This window comes from Chrysemys picta, chromosome 19 (genome assembly GCF_011386835.1).
Source record: "Chrysemys picta bellii isolate R12L10 chromosome 19, ASM1138683v2, whole genome shotgun sequence".
Lineage (NCBI taxonomy): Eukaryota > Metazoa > Chordata > Testudines > Emydidae > Chrysemys > Chrysemys picta.
The window spans coordinates 12,021,475-12,039,515 of NC_088809.1; the positions used below are offsets into that span (position 1 = coordinate 12,021,475).

Genomic DNA, 18,041 nt, shown 5'->3' on the forward strand with positions numbered 1-18,041 from the left:
TAGTCTCTTCATTTTTGTCTGCACAGCACACAGAGGCCTAGATCTGGGGTCTTTGGGTCCTAGACTTTTATTTGCAGTAAATGAATTATAATTGGGTCTGTTTCAAACCCTTTGAACTAAAAACAGCTTCAATTTTTTCCCCACAGAAATACTGTTCTAACCAGCACTCATCATTAGAATCCCCTCCCTCCATTGAGAGGGAGAGCCGCGGTGCTGCAATGTAGCCCAGTAACTACAGCAAATGTTTCAGATGGTGGGGTGGGGTGGGGTGGGGTGGTGGGGCAGAAGGTCACACTCCTTGGCTGATTGTGGTAATCATGTTAAGCTCCACATCACTGGAAATAATAATTAACATAGCAGGTTGATTATGGGAGGGGTCCAAGGAGATGGGGAAAAGGGCGGGGGAGGCGAGTGAGTGAACAATATGTTTTAAATGTCATTGGAACAAAAAGTTTTCCACCCCCACCCCCAGCCTCTCATTAATTTCCTGGGAGTCCAGAACAAAGTCTGCTATAACCCTGCGCACCCCCTCCCCTCCAGCAACCCCCCTTATGTCAATGGAGTTGTACAGGTTTTAACAGAGAAGCATTTAGCCCCCTGCAAACAAGGGCGGATGGGAACAAATTCAGGTTTAACTCCACTGCCTTCATGGAGTGTTGGTCCTGCTCATAGCAGGGATGAATTTGACTCATAACAGCTCAATATGGACTGAATCCACCAAAGACATGAGACTCCAAAAAACCCCTGCTTGCTTAGCCCTGGGAAGCAGATAGAGACACAGCTGCAGGGGGCCGGGATTAGATAAAGGCAGATTCATTTAAGGCTAGTTTGGTAGCTAGGCTCCTAGTTTAGGAAGTGGGAGAGCTAGGTTCAAATCCCTGCTCTACCACAGATGTCTTGTGAGAGCTCAGGCAAGTCGCCTAGCCTCTGTAGGCCTCAATTTACCATCTGTAAAAGGGGCATAACAGCAGCATTTCTGTAGCCCATTAGTCTGACACCCTGCCCAGAGTCTGGAATAGGCCCTCTTCCTCACTTTATTATTCAAACACAAAACTCACCAAACAAAGCTAGTCCCTTGACCAAAGCAGACAACAAAGGCCTCACCCTCTGTTCCGAGGCCTGCCACAGAAGCCTGTTCGCTTTCTGTAGTTTTCTTCTCAATGAGCCCCTTTCAGCCCTTTACAGGGATCACCTGATCCCTTCCCAGCTGGGTGTGATAATGGAACAGGGCTGGCACCCCCTGGCCTTTAGAGGAGCAGGCCACCTTGTTACAACTACTCTAACTCGCAGGGATGTTGTGAGAATAACAACATCAAGGACTGTGAAGTGCTCAGATAACTACAGTAATGGAGAGCTAATAAGTATGATAACTAGATCAGCCGTGCCACCAACTGCTGCATCTTCTATATGGGCTAAATTTGATCTTCAGACACATGTGTGCAATTCCCACTGAAGTCTAAGGGCAGAATTGGATTCTCTTGCTAACCGCCCTCTCTGTTTAATAGCAGCCATTTGGGTGTAGTAACATAAGGACAGCCACCAAAAAACAAGAGATGGAACTTGGGCTGTAAATCAGATCTGTATTTCAACCCCCTCAAACCCTGGGACGCGCCTCGCTGAGCATAGGCATTGGCTCAGGCCCATCAGAGTTAAAAGCAAGGTTGTAGAACCCTGGTGCACTCATGCTTTGACTTCTCTGGCATGTGGGTCACATGTAAAACAAAACACTGTGGTACAACAATTAAACCAAGTGGGCTGGGGTTGAATGGAACAGACAGCTTGTGCTCCAAAAACCTAAGTGTTTGTGTAAATATAAATATATATCCCTTGTTGTTACAAAGAGAATTTTCAAAAGTTGTACTGACACAGTGACAAGTCTGCTTGAGTATGTGGACAGCCTATAACCATAGCGCGGGGAGCTGGGAGTTGCTCTCATTCATCTCAATGGGGTGTTAAACCTGAAGTTGAAGTTAAGAATGACGGTTCAAATGTCAGCTTTGTTTACTTCACAGCTAATCAAAGCATGTAGGGATGATCATATTAGGAAAATCTGAACAGTATATTGTGAGTAGCACCTTACACTGGTGTCACGAGTGGGTGGGGCTCAACTTGTGGGTGGTGCTTGAGAGAGTACAAAGCTTTCTTTCCAATTTCACTGCCGCAGGGCTGAAAGTGATTTTAGCTACTTAACCTAAAGCTTGAGTGCTGTGGGGCTATTTTCTGTAAAGATAAATTCACTCTCCGATGAGTGCAAAAATATTTACAATCCACCAGCTTCAGATGCATTTGATCCGTAACATGTTAAATAAGTGAAAACTCTGTGGGAAACTATAGCCTAACATCTTCCTCACGCAGATCAAAACCCCGTGTCAGAAAACGGAGCAAATATGTGCAGATTATTCCATACGCTTGTTTTGCGTTGAGTGGTCTGTAAAAGGATGGAAGCACTATCTTGTCATAAGTGGAAACCAGCTTGCGTTGCACGCATGAGGTGTGGGGCTCCTAGGTTAAAAGCTGGAGCAAGCACCACTTTCTTCCCTTGCAGCTTCCAGACGCATCACCTGGTTTCGGAGAGGGAAAGGGAGAATGTACTGCAGCAGCCCCCAAGGTTCCTTGTGTGCTGTTTGCACTGAGCTCCCAAACAATGCAGCTTTCTCTACTTCCTGCCTTCACATCAAGGACACTGGTCAACCGACTTCCTCCCCATTTGTACTGGGATAAAGCCAGGCTGTGCCTGCGACATCACAGAAGCTATCTGCTGTTCCCTCATAATGGCTGAGTGCAGGCACATGACATGTCTCAGTGCCCACTGAGCCCTGCCAGGACAAGCTCAGAGGGGGAAGAGTGCTGGGGTATGAATGCCTTCCCACCAGTCCAGCATGGAAATCAGAACCGGTAACTAATTCCTCTTGCATCATATGCCTTGTTCGACTCATTTTTACAACCCTCCCTCAGGTTTCCTGACTCCCTACCTGTGCCTTATCCACTGGACCACACTGGACTCCTAAAATGGACTGAATGATTGGATCACTCCATTGGCTGAACAGCTTAATGTTTATTTCCCTGACTCCCTGGATGTGATGTTTCAATAGACCAATTTTCAAAGTTTTTTGGAAAGCTTCAGCAGGTCTTTACAGTGCCACCCAAAATAGGCTGTCATGTTAACCCAGAAGAGCAGCTGAAATCAGCAGGTTTCGCTGGTTCATCTCAGGCGGTGCAGTTAATCTGTGCAGTACAACGGAAAGCAACTCTTTGTACAGTACCAAGCACGCTGAGTTGGGGCTGCTCAAGGAATAACTGATCACGCAGAAAATCCATCTTCAATTACATTGGTGTTTTCCAGGAGCTTCTGGAGTCTGCATAGATAGAAAATTTAACAAATTGATCTGGAACTTCTATATCATTTTACCATCAAAGGTTTAAGCATTAAGCAAGGAGGGGAGGGATAGCTCAGTGGTTTGAGCATTGGCCTGCTAAACCCAGGGTTGTGAGTTCAATCCTTGAGGGGGCCACTTGGGGATCTGGGGCAAAATCAGTACTTGGTCCTGCTAGTGAAGGCAGGGGGCTGGACTCAATGACCTTTCAAGGTCCCTTCCAGTTCTAGGAGATGGGATATCTCCATTAAAAAAAAAAAATTATTGGAGGCCAAGGAACTGAAAGAGTGTCCTTTGCTGTTGCTATAATTTTACCATTTCCTCTTTGGCCTGAGCAGTGAGCCAACGCTTGGAGCTTTGCAGGGTTGTTTCTGTTGAGAGGAGAAATTGATTATATGAGTCAGGTATTTTTTTGTTGCAATCCTGTTAACTTACAAAGAATGTACAGCAAGTCCTGTCTCCCTGAACAAAGTAGAAACAGACACCAGTCCTTGCTCAGAAATTCCCAGGACTGCCACTCCAGCAAGTTCTGTGCCCAGAAGCTCTGTCTCTGTTTCCTCTCAGGCCTCGTCTTTGCTGGAGAAAACGAGGTATATTCTTAACATGAGTTAGATAACTTGAAGTAAATCCTAGTGAAGAGGAGGCAGTTGAAGTTGTCACACAAGTGAGCAGGTGGTTTTTAACGCGACCCGCTAACTTACGTGAAAACTACAAACTGCCTTGTCTTCCCTAGGAGTTTACTTTAGTAAACTCAAGTTAACACACCTTTTTTCCTAATGAACATAACCTCAAGGTTACACTCACAACGGCGTCTCTGGCTTTCTGCTGGTTTCCTTTAATATATGTGCACGCTTGTGTATGCACACCTTGCAAAACAATACTCTAGCCCCTTGCACTGGCAATCAAGTAAGCCTTTCAACCCATGTGATTTAGCTCTGCGTAGTCCTCATGCCTTTTATTGTCTCCAGCTATCAGCATAACAGCATAATGCTTATTTTCTCTTTCGGTTAGATCACAGTTTAGACCCAAGAGCTCATGTGGTCACTGGCGTTCGGATGTAAAGAGGCAGGATTTTTGTTATTCACTTGGAACGTTCTCGTTGCAGCAAACAAACTAGCCACAGCCTTCCTGATCTAGAAACCATCTAGGTTTGATTCTGCACCCAACAGGAACTGACTGTCTCCTTCATGGAGGATGACAGTGAACCGGAGCAGAGTTGCTGGGCCTATTTGCCTGACGTCTGCCTGAGCAACATGTTCTGGTGGCTAGACGACAGAGACAGATCTCGGGCTGCTTTAGTCTGTAAAAAATGGAATCAAGCCATGTACTCAGGCTCTCTCTGGAGAACCAGAACAATCACCTTCAGTGGGCGGCCGTCCAGGTCAAACACATCCGAGTTTGAATCTGCTCTGTGGTACGTCAAGAGATTCGGCAAGTACTTGGAACACCTAGAGATCAAGTTCCTGAACCCTTACAATGCTGTGTTGACCCGAAAATTTCAAGTGACTATGAGGGGGCTTCTCTCGCGCTTGGGCAAATGTAACAGCCGCCTGGTATCCCTGACTATTCAGCATCTGGAGTTGGACCGATTGGTCTGGAAAAATGGGATCAGGACTCAGTTCATCAAGAACGTAAGTACTTTCCTGAAAAGAATGAGCAAGCACCTTGATTATCTCAACCTGAAAGGAGCAAGAGTGATGCTGGAAGAAGGCTGTGAGCTTTTGAGCTCTTTGAGCTACTTGAAAAACAAAAGTTTTGCCTCCGAAATCAACATAGAAGACTTCTTCAGCCACCATCTTTCCATCTACAGCAGCCCCTTGTTCCACCAGACTATGTCCACGTTCCGCAACCTGGTCATCCTGACTCTCAATTACAACTGCATCTCGGATGAATTGCTGGACATCCTGTGCGAGCACAACGCCCATTCTCTCTGGACTATAAACATCAAGTGCCACATCCATGACCCTCATGGGCAGGTGGTTTGGGGGATGTCCTGGGCCAACCTAGCCAAGAGAGCACCCAAACTGAAAGTGAACTTCTTCTTTGAAAGAGTCATGAAGCATAACAGTCTAGCCAGGATACTTTTAGCCGAGATCCCACTCAGGAGCATCAGTCTACGGAGCTGCTATTTCAGTGACCCGGATTGGTCGATGAGGCCGACCCTCACCAATCTCTTACCAGCCTACAAGCACATTCTGCAGGTATAGTGGGAACAGCAACATTTTACCGTTTTGTCACTAATCTAACCAGGTAGCTGTGTGGGCGTTGTACCAAATTGTCAGTGTAAAAGTGAAACCCTGACCCATGAGGTCATTAGAGCTCCACAAGGCAGTTTTCACAAGAGATGAGTCCCGCACATAACTGTCCTGCCCGTTGGTCCCGACATTGACACTGTTATTTATTTTCAAGAAATTAACGCTAGAGTTCAACAATGACCATGAATTGCTGGATGAGGAGCTGCTGCAGCTTGTGTTATCGTGCGAGAGGCTGTTCTTCCTCAAAGTCTGGGCCTTCCTCAGTGTGGCATTTGTGGAGAGGCTGCTGCAAAATCGGGCAGAAGGGAAATGTGTCTTGTGTACCATAAAGGTAAAAAGCTCTTTCCAAACCTCCTGCCCTCCACCCCATCAAAATGTAGTTTACGAACATACTAATGCAGTCCTGCCTCTGAATGTGGTTTGAAAGTTACCATTAATATGCCGGGAAAGGAGTTGTGAAGAAGTGTAAGAATCCTACGTGTATTCCCAAGGTTCACTCGCAGAGACGGGTCTCCCAAGTCCTGACCAGCCCCACAGAGAATGCTCAGAAAAGGTCATGATAACCCCAGTGTCACCTCTTCCAGAATCCCCCCCCCCCCCCCGTGCTGGGGAGCCCCCTATAAAGAAGGTCCTTATTCAAGAAAACATTTAAACACATCCGTAAGTCCTATTGACTTCATATAAACATGTGCTTATATTCCATCCTGAATAGGGATGCTCTCCTGAATCGTGGGCAGGGACAGCTGCAGCCAGGGGAAATCATCCTGCCAGGGAGCTAGCAGAACCCCAGAGCCCTGTGCCTCCAGCAGAGACCCAAGAGCTGATCCTGGGGATCAAGGGGTTCTTGGGGCAGAGAATGAGGCACTCTTTTTCCCAGCTATTCTGCTGTTGAAATCCCAAAAGGCAGGGAAGCCTAGATTTTCACTCAGTCTGTAATAAGGCAAGTTCTCACTGATGTCCCTGGGAATCTTGTCTGAGCAAAAACTGAGTAAGGACTTCAGGATTTGACCACATTTATTAGCTGGCTGGCTTAGCTAGCAGTCTCAACAGCCACCTGGGCTTCTCCCTATTACTAGCTTAACTGCAGTGGGCTGCTTTGTGTGTCTGTGATTGCTGTCCATCCACACAGGTGAGGATTTACACAACCAGGCATGAGACCAGCGAAGAGGACCGACTGCTGCGAGACATTTACAAGAAGTTCAGAAACCTGATTGACTCAGAGCTTAATTATTTTGTCATCGCCTACCCAATGGTGTGAGCAGTGTGTGATGAGCCAGGAGTTAAAATAAAAACCAGTCACACTAGGAAATGTCTGATCTGTTCCTCTGAGGAAGTCTGTGCGGAGACTAATAGTATTAGCAATGTCCCTGAAAGGGAAAGCCACTGAAAGGGAAAGTCCACTAGAACTGTAACAAGCAGTGAGCAATTTTAGAGGCCCACGTATTAAAATTCTGGCTTTCGCGGATGGCCCGCGGTGTCTCATCTTTGTTATTTTGTCTTGTCTTTGCAATGGCACCGAAGGAAGCAGAGAATATTATTCTGCCAGGACAGTCACATTTACAATAATACCTAGCTCTTATATAATGCTTTTGATCAGTAAAGCTCAGCGTGCTTTACAAAGGAAATCATTATCCCCATTTTAGAGATGGGGAAACTGAGGCCCAGAGTGAGGCTGTGACTAACCCAAGGTCACCCATCAGGCCATTGACGAGCCAGAATAGAAGTGAGGTCTCCTAATTCCTAGTCCAGTGCCCTATCCATTAGGCAACACTGCTTCTGCCAGCAGTTATCCTATGTTTGGCTGAAGTACATTCTCCATCCATTTGTCAGTGGACAGGTGTACACATCACCACAACTGGCCCTAACTAGCACTGTTGCTGGCTTCCTGTCTCTCTAACATAACTAGTGACTTTGTGTAGGAATATCTGTTCTAGTTTATGTAGTTCAAAAAATCTGTCAATGAAAAGCAGTGACACTGACAGCACCCAAGAGTCGCTAAATGGCTGGAATGAAGGAATTTTTCTTGTTGTTCCATAACTTTAATGTCTACTGGAAAGCTTACAATAGACTTTCTGGGACACAGGCAGGTGGGGAGGAGGCATTTAGGTCTGTTTTAATTAATTCACACACCTAGGCCAGGTTCTGCTCTGAGTCACACTCGTGTAAACACAGAGTGCTAGGTTAATGTTCAGTGGAGTTACTCCGGCTTTGCCCTGGTGTATCTCCCAGCAGAATCTGGCCTAGTGGCGGGGAATGCTGTCTCTGACATCAGGGCTTCAGAAGCTGTTAATGGAAATGGACTCCCTCATCTGCATGCACAGCACTTCGTCGATGTACAGGGTGTTCTCCTTGACCTGGATCTCCTCCTCCAATGAAAGCTGTCGACGGCTCAGACCTTTCAACTCCACCTCAGCTTGTGCCAACGTGTCCTTTAGTCTAGGGGTGAAACAAAGCGAGACATTAGTTTTGACTACATGTACCTCCTTGCTATTGAGCGGCATCGCTTCCTCCCAACGTGAAACCCACAGGATGGGACATGGCGGGAGGAAATCTCTGTGAAGATCCCCTTTGGTTTCTCCCCACATTGTTCCACTGGGGGGTGACCCATCCATGCAGGACAGATGCGCCCATACCCTGCAGGTCCCGTGGCCTCCTACATGGAGGTCCTGTGCCTCCAGGTGTTTGATCCTCTCTGTCCCGCTTTTGCTCTTTCAGAGCCACGCTATCAGGGACTCCTCCTGGCCATGGTTGTCCAGGAGCCTTTCCCCTCTCCCTCTTAAAAAGGGGTCTCAAATGGCAAGATAATATGGCTCCAGGCTCCATTACCTTCTCCTTATAAACTCTGCTGGGTACAGGGGGATGCCACTAATCCCCAAATCCCCATAACAACCCTGCCAGCCCTTCCCCCAGATATATCATCAGATCAGCAAAGAGCACTCCACATAGCCTGGGAGACAATGCCCAGAAGTGGCTGAACCCCACTTCCACATGGGAGGGGATAAGTCCATTGGCTAAGGGTCTCTTCCTACGATCCAAGAGGTGCAACCTCCCTCCCCTTGTAAACAGCACCATTTGATCGGGAACATGCTGGGTGCTGACAATTTTGCAGAACTGACTCTCCCAATTAAAATGATTCGAAGAAGGTTGCTAAGCCACAAGCAGAAGCAGATGGGAAATGGTATAATGAAAGGACAACATGTAAAAAGTATCATTTTTTTCTTGACAATAATGGCGAAGCCGGGGCTGGGATGTTCCAGGCATTCCCATCACATCTTCTTTTTCATAATTTCAAGATCTAACGAGTGGAAAAATCACAGTAATATCCATAACTCTCGCAGGGAAAACAACATGACAGTAAGGGTATGTCTACACAGCTAAGCTGTGCACAGGCTAGCCTACCCACGGTAGTTTGAATCCAGCTAACACAGGTAATGACTGCAATGAAGAGAGCACAGCACAAGCTTCTGAGCAGGCTAGTGAGACAAATATGTAGCCAGGGCCTGGGCTGGGTTTGTACTATCCATGTTGCACTGTCTTCACAGCTGTTGTTACCCTCACTAGCTGGATTCAACTTAATTCATGTAGACAAGGCAATGCCTAGTTTTTGCTGTGTAGACACACCCTTAAAAGGGTTCTGTTACCCTACCATCATATCTAGAAAAATAGGTATACAGAATATTGAAAAAGTGTGGTGACTGTGTGCGAACGTACATGTAAGTACATGTGCCTGGATTTATTACGTCTTTGGCTGGTTACATTTGCCCAGTGACCTACACCACTGACTTCTTGCTGTTTCACCATTTCACTTACCTCTGAATATTGTTTGTGATCTCCTGAACCTCACTGATCAGCCTGTATTGCACCATATCACGACATAGCTCCACGTTGGGACGATGGGTCCTCGTCTCTAAACGTGTGTGAGCCACCTTCGCAGGTCCTTCTTTATCGATGATAGCTTTCTTTAAGGCCGCAATGTTCTTTTCCTGGGACGTAATCTCATCCATCACCTTAGTAAAGCAACAAAGGGAAGTGCTGCATGGTGCCACTTGAAAACTTGATATCCTCTTTAATAATGATACTTTGCAATTCTAAGGCGTTACTTCATTCGTGGATCTCAAAGTACAGAGGTGAGCGAGGATTATTACCCCCATTTTACTGATGGGATAACTGCAGCACATTGGGGAGGGAAGGATTAAGGCCGAGATTTTTAAAAGTGGTCTCTAACACTCAATGTTTTGGGTGTTCAATTCGAGATATTTAGGGCCTGATTTTCAGAGGTACACCTCTACCCCGATATAACGCGGCCCGATATAACATGAATTCGGATATAACGCGGTAAAGCAGCGCTCTGGGGGGGCGGGGTTGCGCACTCCGGTGGATCAAAGCAATTTCGATATAACGCGGTTTCACCTATAACATGGTAAGATTTTTTTGGCTCCCGAGGACAGGGACAAATCTATTTGAGTTGTGGACACCTGTGGAGTAGAGCATCTCTAAAACTCAGGGGTGAAATCCTGGCACTACTGAAGTCAGTCACAAAACTCTTGTTGAGTTGAATGGGCTGGGATTTCACTCCAGGGGTCTTAGGTTGGGCACCCAAACACTGAAGAATCCATAATTAGAGGCCACTTTTGAAAATCTGAGCTTAAATGACTTGTCCAAGGTCACATAGCAAGTGAGTGATAGAGCTGGGAACAGATGCCATGTCATCTGATTCCCAGGTCCAGACGCTGCCACTAGACCATAGCTGCCTCTGAATGGCTACTATCTAATATGTAGCACTGTGTTATCATCAAGAGCCTCCAAGCTTTCATGTGCCTTGTAGCACATGCAGTCATGAGGATTTGTATACTGGGAATGGAAAAGCTAATGGTACTTTAGTTATAAAACAGAAAAAGCACAGGGCTTTGTCCAGCTTGGAAATGCAAAGTTTGAATTCTTAAGGCACAATAGCTCAAGGCATTGGATCAATAGAATTGGCTGATGTCCCTGTCCTATTTTCTCTGCTGTCCCTGGTGTTTACCTTAGCAAGGTGGATCTCCAGTTTGTTCTTTGCATCTTTTGTCTCCTTCACCCGGTTCTTAAAAGCAACGTTCACCGTCTCGCACTGCTTGCGCATGTCACTTGCTGTCTGGGATAAGATTCGGTCAATCAAGGCCCTGAGTGCCAAAGAGTTGTTCCTCTGCTTGTCGGCCTTTTCAACATTTACATTTGAGAAATCTACCCAGTCTTCAGGGCTCACAGAACTATAATAAAATAAAAAAGGTCTCTTTATGTATCTTCAGCCCTCTTTGTGTATTCATAAATGTGCATTAACGACAGAAGATCTCTATTAATACGAAAGAAGCAGTATTATTATTGCTTATTATTATGTTCATCATTATTAAGCATCATTATAATTATTGGCCACAATCAATATTAGGCTCAATGGTGCTAGGCATTGTACAAACACATAGTAAAATACTTTAGCTTAAGAGTGAAATTGTCAAAAGTTGGGTGGGGAAACAGAGGAAGCAACTTGCCAAGGTCATACAGCAGATTAATGACAGAGCCAGAAACTGAACCTAGATCTCTTGAATCCTACTCCAATGGCCAATCTACTGGACCACACTCTGCAGCCATTAAGATGTGGGACTGGAAGTTAGATTAGTAAATCCATTGTGGGTTTCCAGTGACATGGAGTTTTGCTTTCATAAACAATTAGCACCAGATCCATTCAACAGAACTATAGTCCATTAGGAACTTCGTTATTAGTATTGATTTTAGATGAAAGGCACTCAGATACTATGGTATGGGCCGCAGTATAAATCCCTAAGATAGACAGACAGACAGATAGCCTTATTATAAACTGGAGTGGGTATGTTAGGCCTTGTATTATAGGGACAGTTTATATTATGTTTGCATAACTATTGGATGCGGAGCTAGGGAAATAACCACTTACTTTCCTTCAACCTTCACCACATTTCTGGCATATCTTATATCAGGTGTATTGTTTGTCAAGTTGGAACAATAGTTATCAATTGTCAAAGCGGTGAACTTGTCTTTCAGATCCATCTCCAGATTGTATTTAGCTGAACGGTTTAACCTCGGGGGAAAACAATTAGACTCTGTTAATCTGAAACCTAACAAAATAATTATCCCCTTCTCTTTTTAATGGAGGTAAACCACCATTAAAGGGCCAAATTTTGCCATCCGCTGGCCCTCAAAAATCCCACTGACATCCATGCAGCTTGATGGCAGGATCAGATAAATAAGAAAATATGAATGTTATTATCATAATAGGCAATACTGTGAGTTACAAGTTGTAAAAATCTAGGGCATGGTGCTGCTGCTGCCGCCATTGAAGTCAATGGTAAAACTCCTGCAGGCTTCAGTGGTGTGGGACCAGGACAGAGGCCCTGGGAGTCAACGGATGCTGGGGCATATTGTGCCGTCAGTGTCTAAACAGAACTCTCCACTGAAATCAGTGCTGCTAAAAATCGAATGGCATGGTCTAGGCCCTGAGAAGTACTAACTCCTGCAACTCCCCTCTGATTTCAGCACATGTGAGGATTTGACACTAGCAATCCTACAACCTCTCCAGAAGCACTCCCCAATCTGAGCTATCCGGTGGTTTGTTCCTCTGTTGACCCCATGATACCTAATTTGCTCATTGGTTTGTTCCAGTGTGCGCTCAAGCAAAGCCATAACCCCTTGGAGCACTTCAACTTCCTTTATCAGTTCCCGCTCCACTTCGTCATGGACCAAGTCAATCCCAACTCGCCTCTGCCTAAGAGAAAGAGGAGAGAGCCATCACTCTGTGTCGACCATTTGAGTATTGCAGCTCAGCTCTGGAGACCCAAAGCCCTTGTTCTTGTTATAACTGATTGGAAATAGTCACCTTTCTGCTCCTAGGACCCGATTCTCCTCTGGTTTACATTAGTGTAAATCAGGAGTGACTCCATGGAAGGCAACCAAAAAGAGAATCAGGCCCTTCATTTGCAAGGTCAGGAATAATGCTGCTTTTCTCTTTCCTGGCTTATTTTACAAAGGTTTTTTTAAGATGAATAAAGCAAGGATATCTGCTCAGAACACACGACGAATGGGCCTGGTCCTGCAGCCTTTCTTCACATGCTTAGACGCAGTGAAGCCGATGGGAGCTGTGGGTGCTCAGCACTGTTGAGAATCCATCCGGACCTGAGCTCTCAGGGCCGTCCTCCAGGCCTGCTATCAAAGTCCTAGAATTCCTCAAGTTTCATCCACTTTACACCCTGCAACTTGATGACCCGCTTCATTGTCACCATCCTTCCAGAGGAGGAAGCCTGCAGTGCACTTGAAACCGATCAGCGCTGCTCTCCGCTCAGCCCAATGGGATGCTCTTGGATTTCCCTTATTTTCCCAACAGAGGCTTGAAAGCACTGCCTCCATTGCACTCCCAGCTCCTGCTGGCCTGGACCCATATGGGAGACGGAGGCTGGGAATCCAACCCAGATCTCCTCTACTGGAGCGCAGGGTACAAAGCACTTCCTTCTCTCTGGGTGTCTGCCTCTCTTATGACGAGCCTGCAAATCCTGCTGACTTTGGCTGGGATTTCCAAAGACATCTACGAGAGCAAAGTTCCCAACTCCCATTGGATGTCAATGGGAGCTCAGCACCTATTTCCCATAGACCCCCTTTTAGAAACTCCATCTTTAGCAGGGGTTGCAGGGGCTCTGCACTTTGCAGGATTGGGCCTTACGTGTCATACATCCCAGGCCCAAACATATCATTTATCCATAACACTGTCAGGTTTTTCATTTTTTTAACAGCTTAGTAATTAATTTTCTTACCCCCTTAATTATTATTATTGTTGTTGTTGTTGTTTGGCTATTACGCTTACCTGTTCAAGAGACACTCTTGAGCGATGAATAGTGGCTCTTTACAGCTCTCCAATGCTTTCTCTAGCCTTGTCTTAAAAGTCAACAGCACCTCTGTCTCATTAACAATCTGTTCTAGTTTGTCGTCTAATTCTTGCTTCCAGAATTTTATTTCATCAAGTCTCTGTTCTACGGAATGAAGAGAGATTGCAAATTAATAATAAATAAAAGCCCAGCTTTTTCTACAGAGCCTCACGGCCCAGCCTTAGCCATGGGCAGAAAAGGACTCGAGCCCCAAAAAGTGCTGTGCACATAGCTCTGTATGCTGATGTACTGCAATGGTTTTGCCAAACCACTGGACTATGAGCCAGGAGATGTGGTTCAATTCCTGCCTCTGCCACAGACTTCCCGTGTGACCTTGGGCAAGTTGCTTGATTTCTCTGTGGCTACGCTCTTTATTTGTGAAATGGAGGCGATGATAATGATACTTCCTTTGTCTGTCTTATCTCATTAGACTGTAAGCTCATTGGGGTAGGGGGCTGCCTCTTACTACATCTATGTACAGTGTACAATGAAGCTCTGGCCACACTGGGTGCCTCAGGTACTATTGTAATAAAAATAATAATGCTTTCAAAGGGTCAGATTGTAACTGGCCTTTGCAGAGATACATGGGTAAGAAAGAGGATTCTCAAGTGCAAATCACAACTGCATCCATCTTACCCCTGGCACCCTGATGCACAATCTCTCTCTGAATTCCCCATGGAACATGGTGGAGCTACACCATTTCCATGGTGGGACAATGTAATGTGTGACTCAGTGTGAGCCCAGATATGTTTTTTTTTCTTTTTTACTCAGTCCAGGCTCTCGCCTTAACAATTAGTTAGTAAATATTACACCAGGACTGAATTTGTCTCCCTATATCTAACAGATGCCTGAAACTGTTTGGTTATAAAATCCATCACAAAGTATTTTTTAAAGGATTTGGAAATGCATCCCCATTTTTCTCAGGGAAGGAGAAATAAGCCGTTAAAACTACTTAATATCTCCTGCTTTGGGAGTCTCCCTTAATCATTCCAATAAAATAATGAAGCCCACAAAGCCCACATGATCACCTATTTTCTTGTTAACGTCACTTTGGGTTTTCTGAGTTGTTTTTTCGATTTCATCCACCAGCCTCTGGCTCTCAGCTACAAGTCGCTCTGACCTGGATCTCTGACTCTCCGCACTGGCATACTGTGTCTTGTTTGCAATATGCCACTCTGGGGGGAGGAACTTGGGTGGAGCTTGCAACAGTTTGGCCATTGTCTTTTTGAAAGATCCTGAACGTAAAGCAGCAGCTTAGCTCTTAGGATGGAGAACCTGAAAATGGGATAATATTGTATCAGGTCATTTGGGCACAGATAGCAAAACAATCTGCCTTCAGGTCAGAGAGGATAGGGTGGAAACTGGGTAAGTAGTAGCCCCTGGATGAAGTAGGTGAAGACTTCACGTGGACCAGACTTCGGGTCAGCTTGGAGGATGATGAGGGAGAAGGAAGGCACTGGCAGCCAAACCACATAAAGCAAAATCATGGCTCATGGAAATCCGGGGGATGGAATAAAGGGAGAGACGGGGCTTGTAGGGCAGGGAAGAGTAGGGAGAGAAACTGAAAAGGAATATGGAAGAAGGTGAGAGATAACATAGGGAAAGAAAGAAAAAACATGGGGAAAGGAGAAAAAGGAGAGCGAAATTATTCAGGGGACAAATAGGGAAAATTAAAAAAAGAGAGGAAGGCAACATCAGAAAAAGTCTCTTGAAGAGAAAGAAGAGATGTAGGAACAGGGGTAGAGGTGACATGAGCTGAACATTTTAAAAAGGATTAAGCAGAAACATTAGACTAAGGGAAAACAGACCTGAAAAAAGATGGAGGAGAAAATACACCAAGAGGTACAAGGGAAGGAGAAAGTAGAAGGAAGGACAGAAGAAAACAAAACAAAAACTAAGACCAACTAAGGTAATTTTTGTTACTTATGGGAATGGTGATGCCAAGTGGTCATGATAAAATACATGAATTTGGTACAATATATAAACGTATTAGAATATACCCTTGTGCTGAAAAGGTGATTTTGTGCTTCCATCCTACTATTTCCCCAACAATCCCTTCCCTAAACGCACACAACACACCAATCCCTCCCTTTAAATCCATCCCACTCCCATCGCTACCCAACAAATACAGACATAAATCAGTCTATGCCGCCAAACCCATCCACACCAATCTGTCCCCTCAAACCACACACATACTTTGCTGGTGTGGCTACTGGCCTGACTGTTGCTTATGGCAAAAGCTCACCCAGTTCTAAGATCTTGGCTTCCCTTAACCAGCAGATTCACTCCAGATTGTGACTTCAGCCTCAGTCGCTGCAGCAGTGAAGCATGTTTTTCCCCTGAGACTGAATATTCCAGGAACAGACTCAGAAACAGCCTGGAATATACACAAACGCGTTCCTATGGGAACAAGGCAACACTTCACCTTGGCAACAGAGGCGGGGTTCTGGAAGAGACACATGGCTGGAGAATAATAGTGCTTTTCCTTCCAGTACATGAGCATCTCTCTCTCTCTCACGCAGACACTTAATGCACTTGGATTTATTGTTACAATTAATTATGTTAGGGTGCCTACAGCCTGGGACAAGCGGCTTTATTATTTTAAATCTAGCTAACTAAATGAATTATCATCTACCTTGTACTGAAACCTAGTAACAAGAGCTTTAAGTATCAGAGGGGTAGCCATGTTAGTCTGGATCTGTAAAAAGCAACAAAAAGTCCTGTGGCACCTTATAGACTAACAGATGTATTGGAGCATAAGCTTTCGTGGGTGAATACCCACTTCGTCAGACGCAGCTTATTATCTATTATGTAAAGCCACTAAGAACTGGTGAATCTTTTTACCTGAAATAAATGTTCTGTATTTCTCTTGCAGCCCTCATCCTTACCTGTGTTATTGCCATCAACTGGAGAAGGGAAAACATAAAACTTTGAACTCAAGTCCAAGAGGAAATACTCTCAAAATATTTTGTTTGTAAAACATATTTATTTGTAAATATCAAGCCTACACATATCCTGTTTATTGGTTTATGTATCTAAAACTTCCTCTTTATTTTTAAAACCTCACAGGGAACCCTTAAAGAAACACCATCAAATAATTTTATTCCCTAACTTAAATTATGGTTAACACAAGTTTTAATTAAACTTAATATGGATGGAGAGGATTTTTTAAAGTTAAAAATCAGAATCATTTTATTCTTAATAATTAAAACAATTTTTAACATTCCTAGGCCATTGTGAACCCAGACACCATCTCATGCTAATCCAGAAAGAGAAACTGAGCAGTCCAGTTTCCCTGTTTGAATTAAATGTAATAATAAACAAACAAAAATAAGCAACTGAACACCATAAAGGGAAAAGGAAATGTGATCTTTCAAATTTTTCTGATTTTAATAATTTTTAAAAAATAAATAAAAATAAGGTATTTAATAACCTCAGATAGAATCATAGAGATGTAGGGCTGGCAGGGACCTCAAAAGTAGAGCCCTGCATGGATACAAAATTTACATCCACGGATGCTGATATCCGCGGATATAAAGCAGATATCCGCGGAGCTGCAGGGCTCTACCAGGAAACGGAGCGGCGAAAGCAGCAAAATGTTGGGTCGCTGCTCGCAAGATCCAGCCCGGCAGCTCCTCCAGCGTGGCTGTTCCGCCCCCAGCCCTGCCCACTGGGGTACCAGGCTCACCACCAGCTGTCCCTGGTCACACTAGTGTGTGTGAGCAGCTCGCATGCTCCCAGACAGGGGACACACACTCAGGGCCAGCTCTAGGTTTTTTGCCGCCCCAAGCTCAGGTGGGGCTGGGGCTCACAGGCAGCGCTGGAAGCGGAGGGAGTGATGTCACCTTCTCCCAGCGCCTGCAAAGGCTTTACCCCCTCCCCCATCTGGCCATGCGAAGAAGCCCCGATATAAGGGGTGGCACAAGGTAGCGCAGCAGCCAGTGCGCAGATGAGGCGGCGCAGTCCCGCCTCCCCAGCAGGACTCGCCCTCTCCTCCCCAGGTAGCCAGGGCCGGCTCCAGGGTTTTTGCCGCCCCAGGCGACACAAAAAAAAATAAAATAAAAGCCGCGATCGCGATCTGCGGCGGCAATTCGGCGGGAGGTCCTTCGCTCTGAGCGGGAGTGAGGGACCGTCCGCTGAATTGCCGCCGAATACCTGGACGTGCCGCCCCTCTCCAGAGTGGCTGCCCCAAGCACCTGCTTGCCAGACTGGTGCCTGGAGCCGGCCCTGCAGGTAGCGGCTGGGCCCTGGCAGTTCAGCATCCCGGGACTGGAGCTTCCCCTTCCTGCTGCGGCCAGGGGCACGGCGCCCTTGCCCCATCTAAGTGGAGCAGCTCCGAGAGCGCAACTGCCACGGAAAAAAAGGATGGCCGGAATGCCGCCCCTGGAAATGTGCCGCCCCAAGCACGTGCTTGCTTTGCTGGTGCCTAGAGCCGGTCCTGCACACACTGCTGTGTGGAAGGGACGCCTGTCTGGGAGCCGCTCACAAATGCT

The 18,041-nt window shown here is 45.8% G+C and overlaps 3 protein-coding genes across 4 annotated transcripts in view; 1 reads left to right on the forward strand and 2 right to left on the reverse strand.

Annotated features, from left to right (window-relative positions):
• SLC13A5 (solute carrier family 13 member 5) overlaps positions 1-1,149 on the reverse strand; it is a 56,085-nt gene extending 54,936 nt beyond the window's left edge. Inside the window, exon 1 of the mRNA XM_005298923.4 lies at positions 1,059-1,149. The gene's annotated coding sequence lies outside the window, so the exon portion shown is untranslated. The remainder of the gene's footprint in view (positions 1-1,058) is intronic.
• A 3,277-nt stretch (positions 1,150-4,426) lies between these two features.
• Positions 4,427-6,933, forward strand: LOC101937644 (F-box only protein 39). The gene is made up of 3 exons (XM_005298925.3): positions 4,427-5,575; positions 5,784-5,960; positions 6,759-6,933. Exons 1-3 carry the CDS (start codon positions 4,562-4,564, stop codon positions 6,885-6,887), a joined length of 1,320 nt encoding a protein of 439 aa, XP_005298982.2. The 5' UTR covers positions 4,427-4,561; the 3' UTR covers positions 6,888-6,933.
• A 713-nt stretch (positions 6,934-7,646) lies between these two features.
• TEKT1 (tektin 1) lies at positions 7,647-15,950 on the reverse strand. 2 transcript variants are annotated; one of them, XM_005298926.5, is made up of 8 exons: positions 15,794-15,950; positions 14,577-14,823; positions 13,488-13,653; positions 12,270-12,398; positions 11,571-11,714; positions 10,653-10,875; positions 9,440-9,636; positions 7,647-8,065 (listed from the first exon to the last, which is right to left on the reverse strand). In XM_005298926.5, the coding sequence occupies exons 2-8, from the start codon at positions 14,764-14,766 to the stop codon at positions 7,906-7,908; spliced, it is 1,209 nt and encodes a 402-aa protein (XP_005298983.1). In that variant the 5' UTR covers positions 14,767-14,823; positions 15,794-15,950; the 3' UTR covers positions 7,647-7,905. The 2 variants fall into 2 exon arrangements, with proteins under 2 accessions (XP_005298983.1, XP_005298984.1); XM_005298927.5 differs by lacking the exon at positions 12,270-12,398.
• Between the last annotated feature and the right edge of the window lie 2,091 nt (positions 15,951-18,041).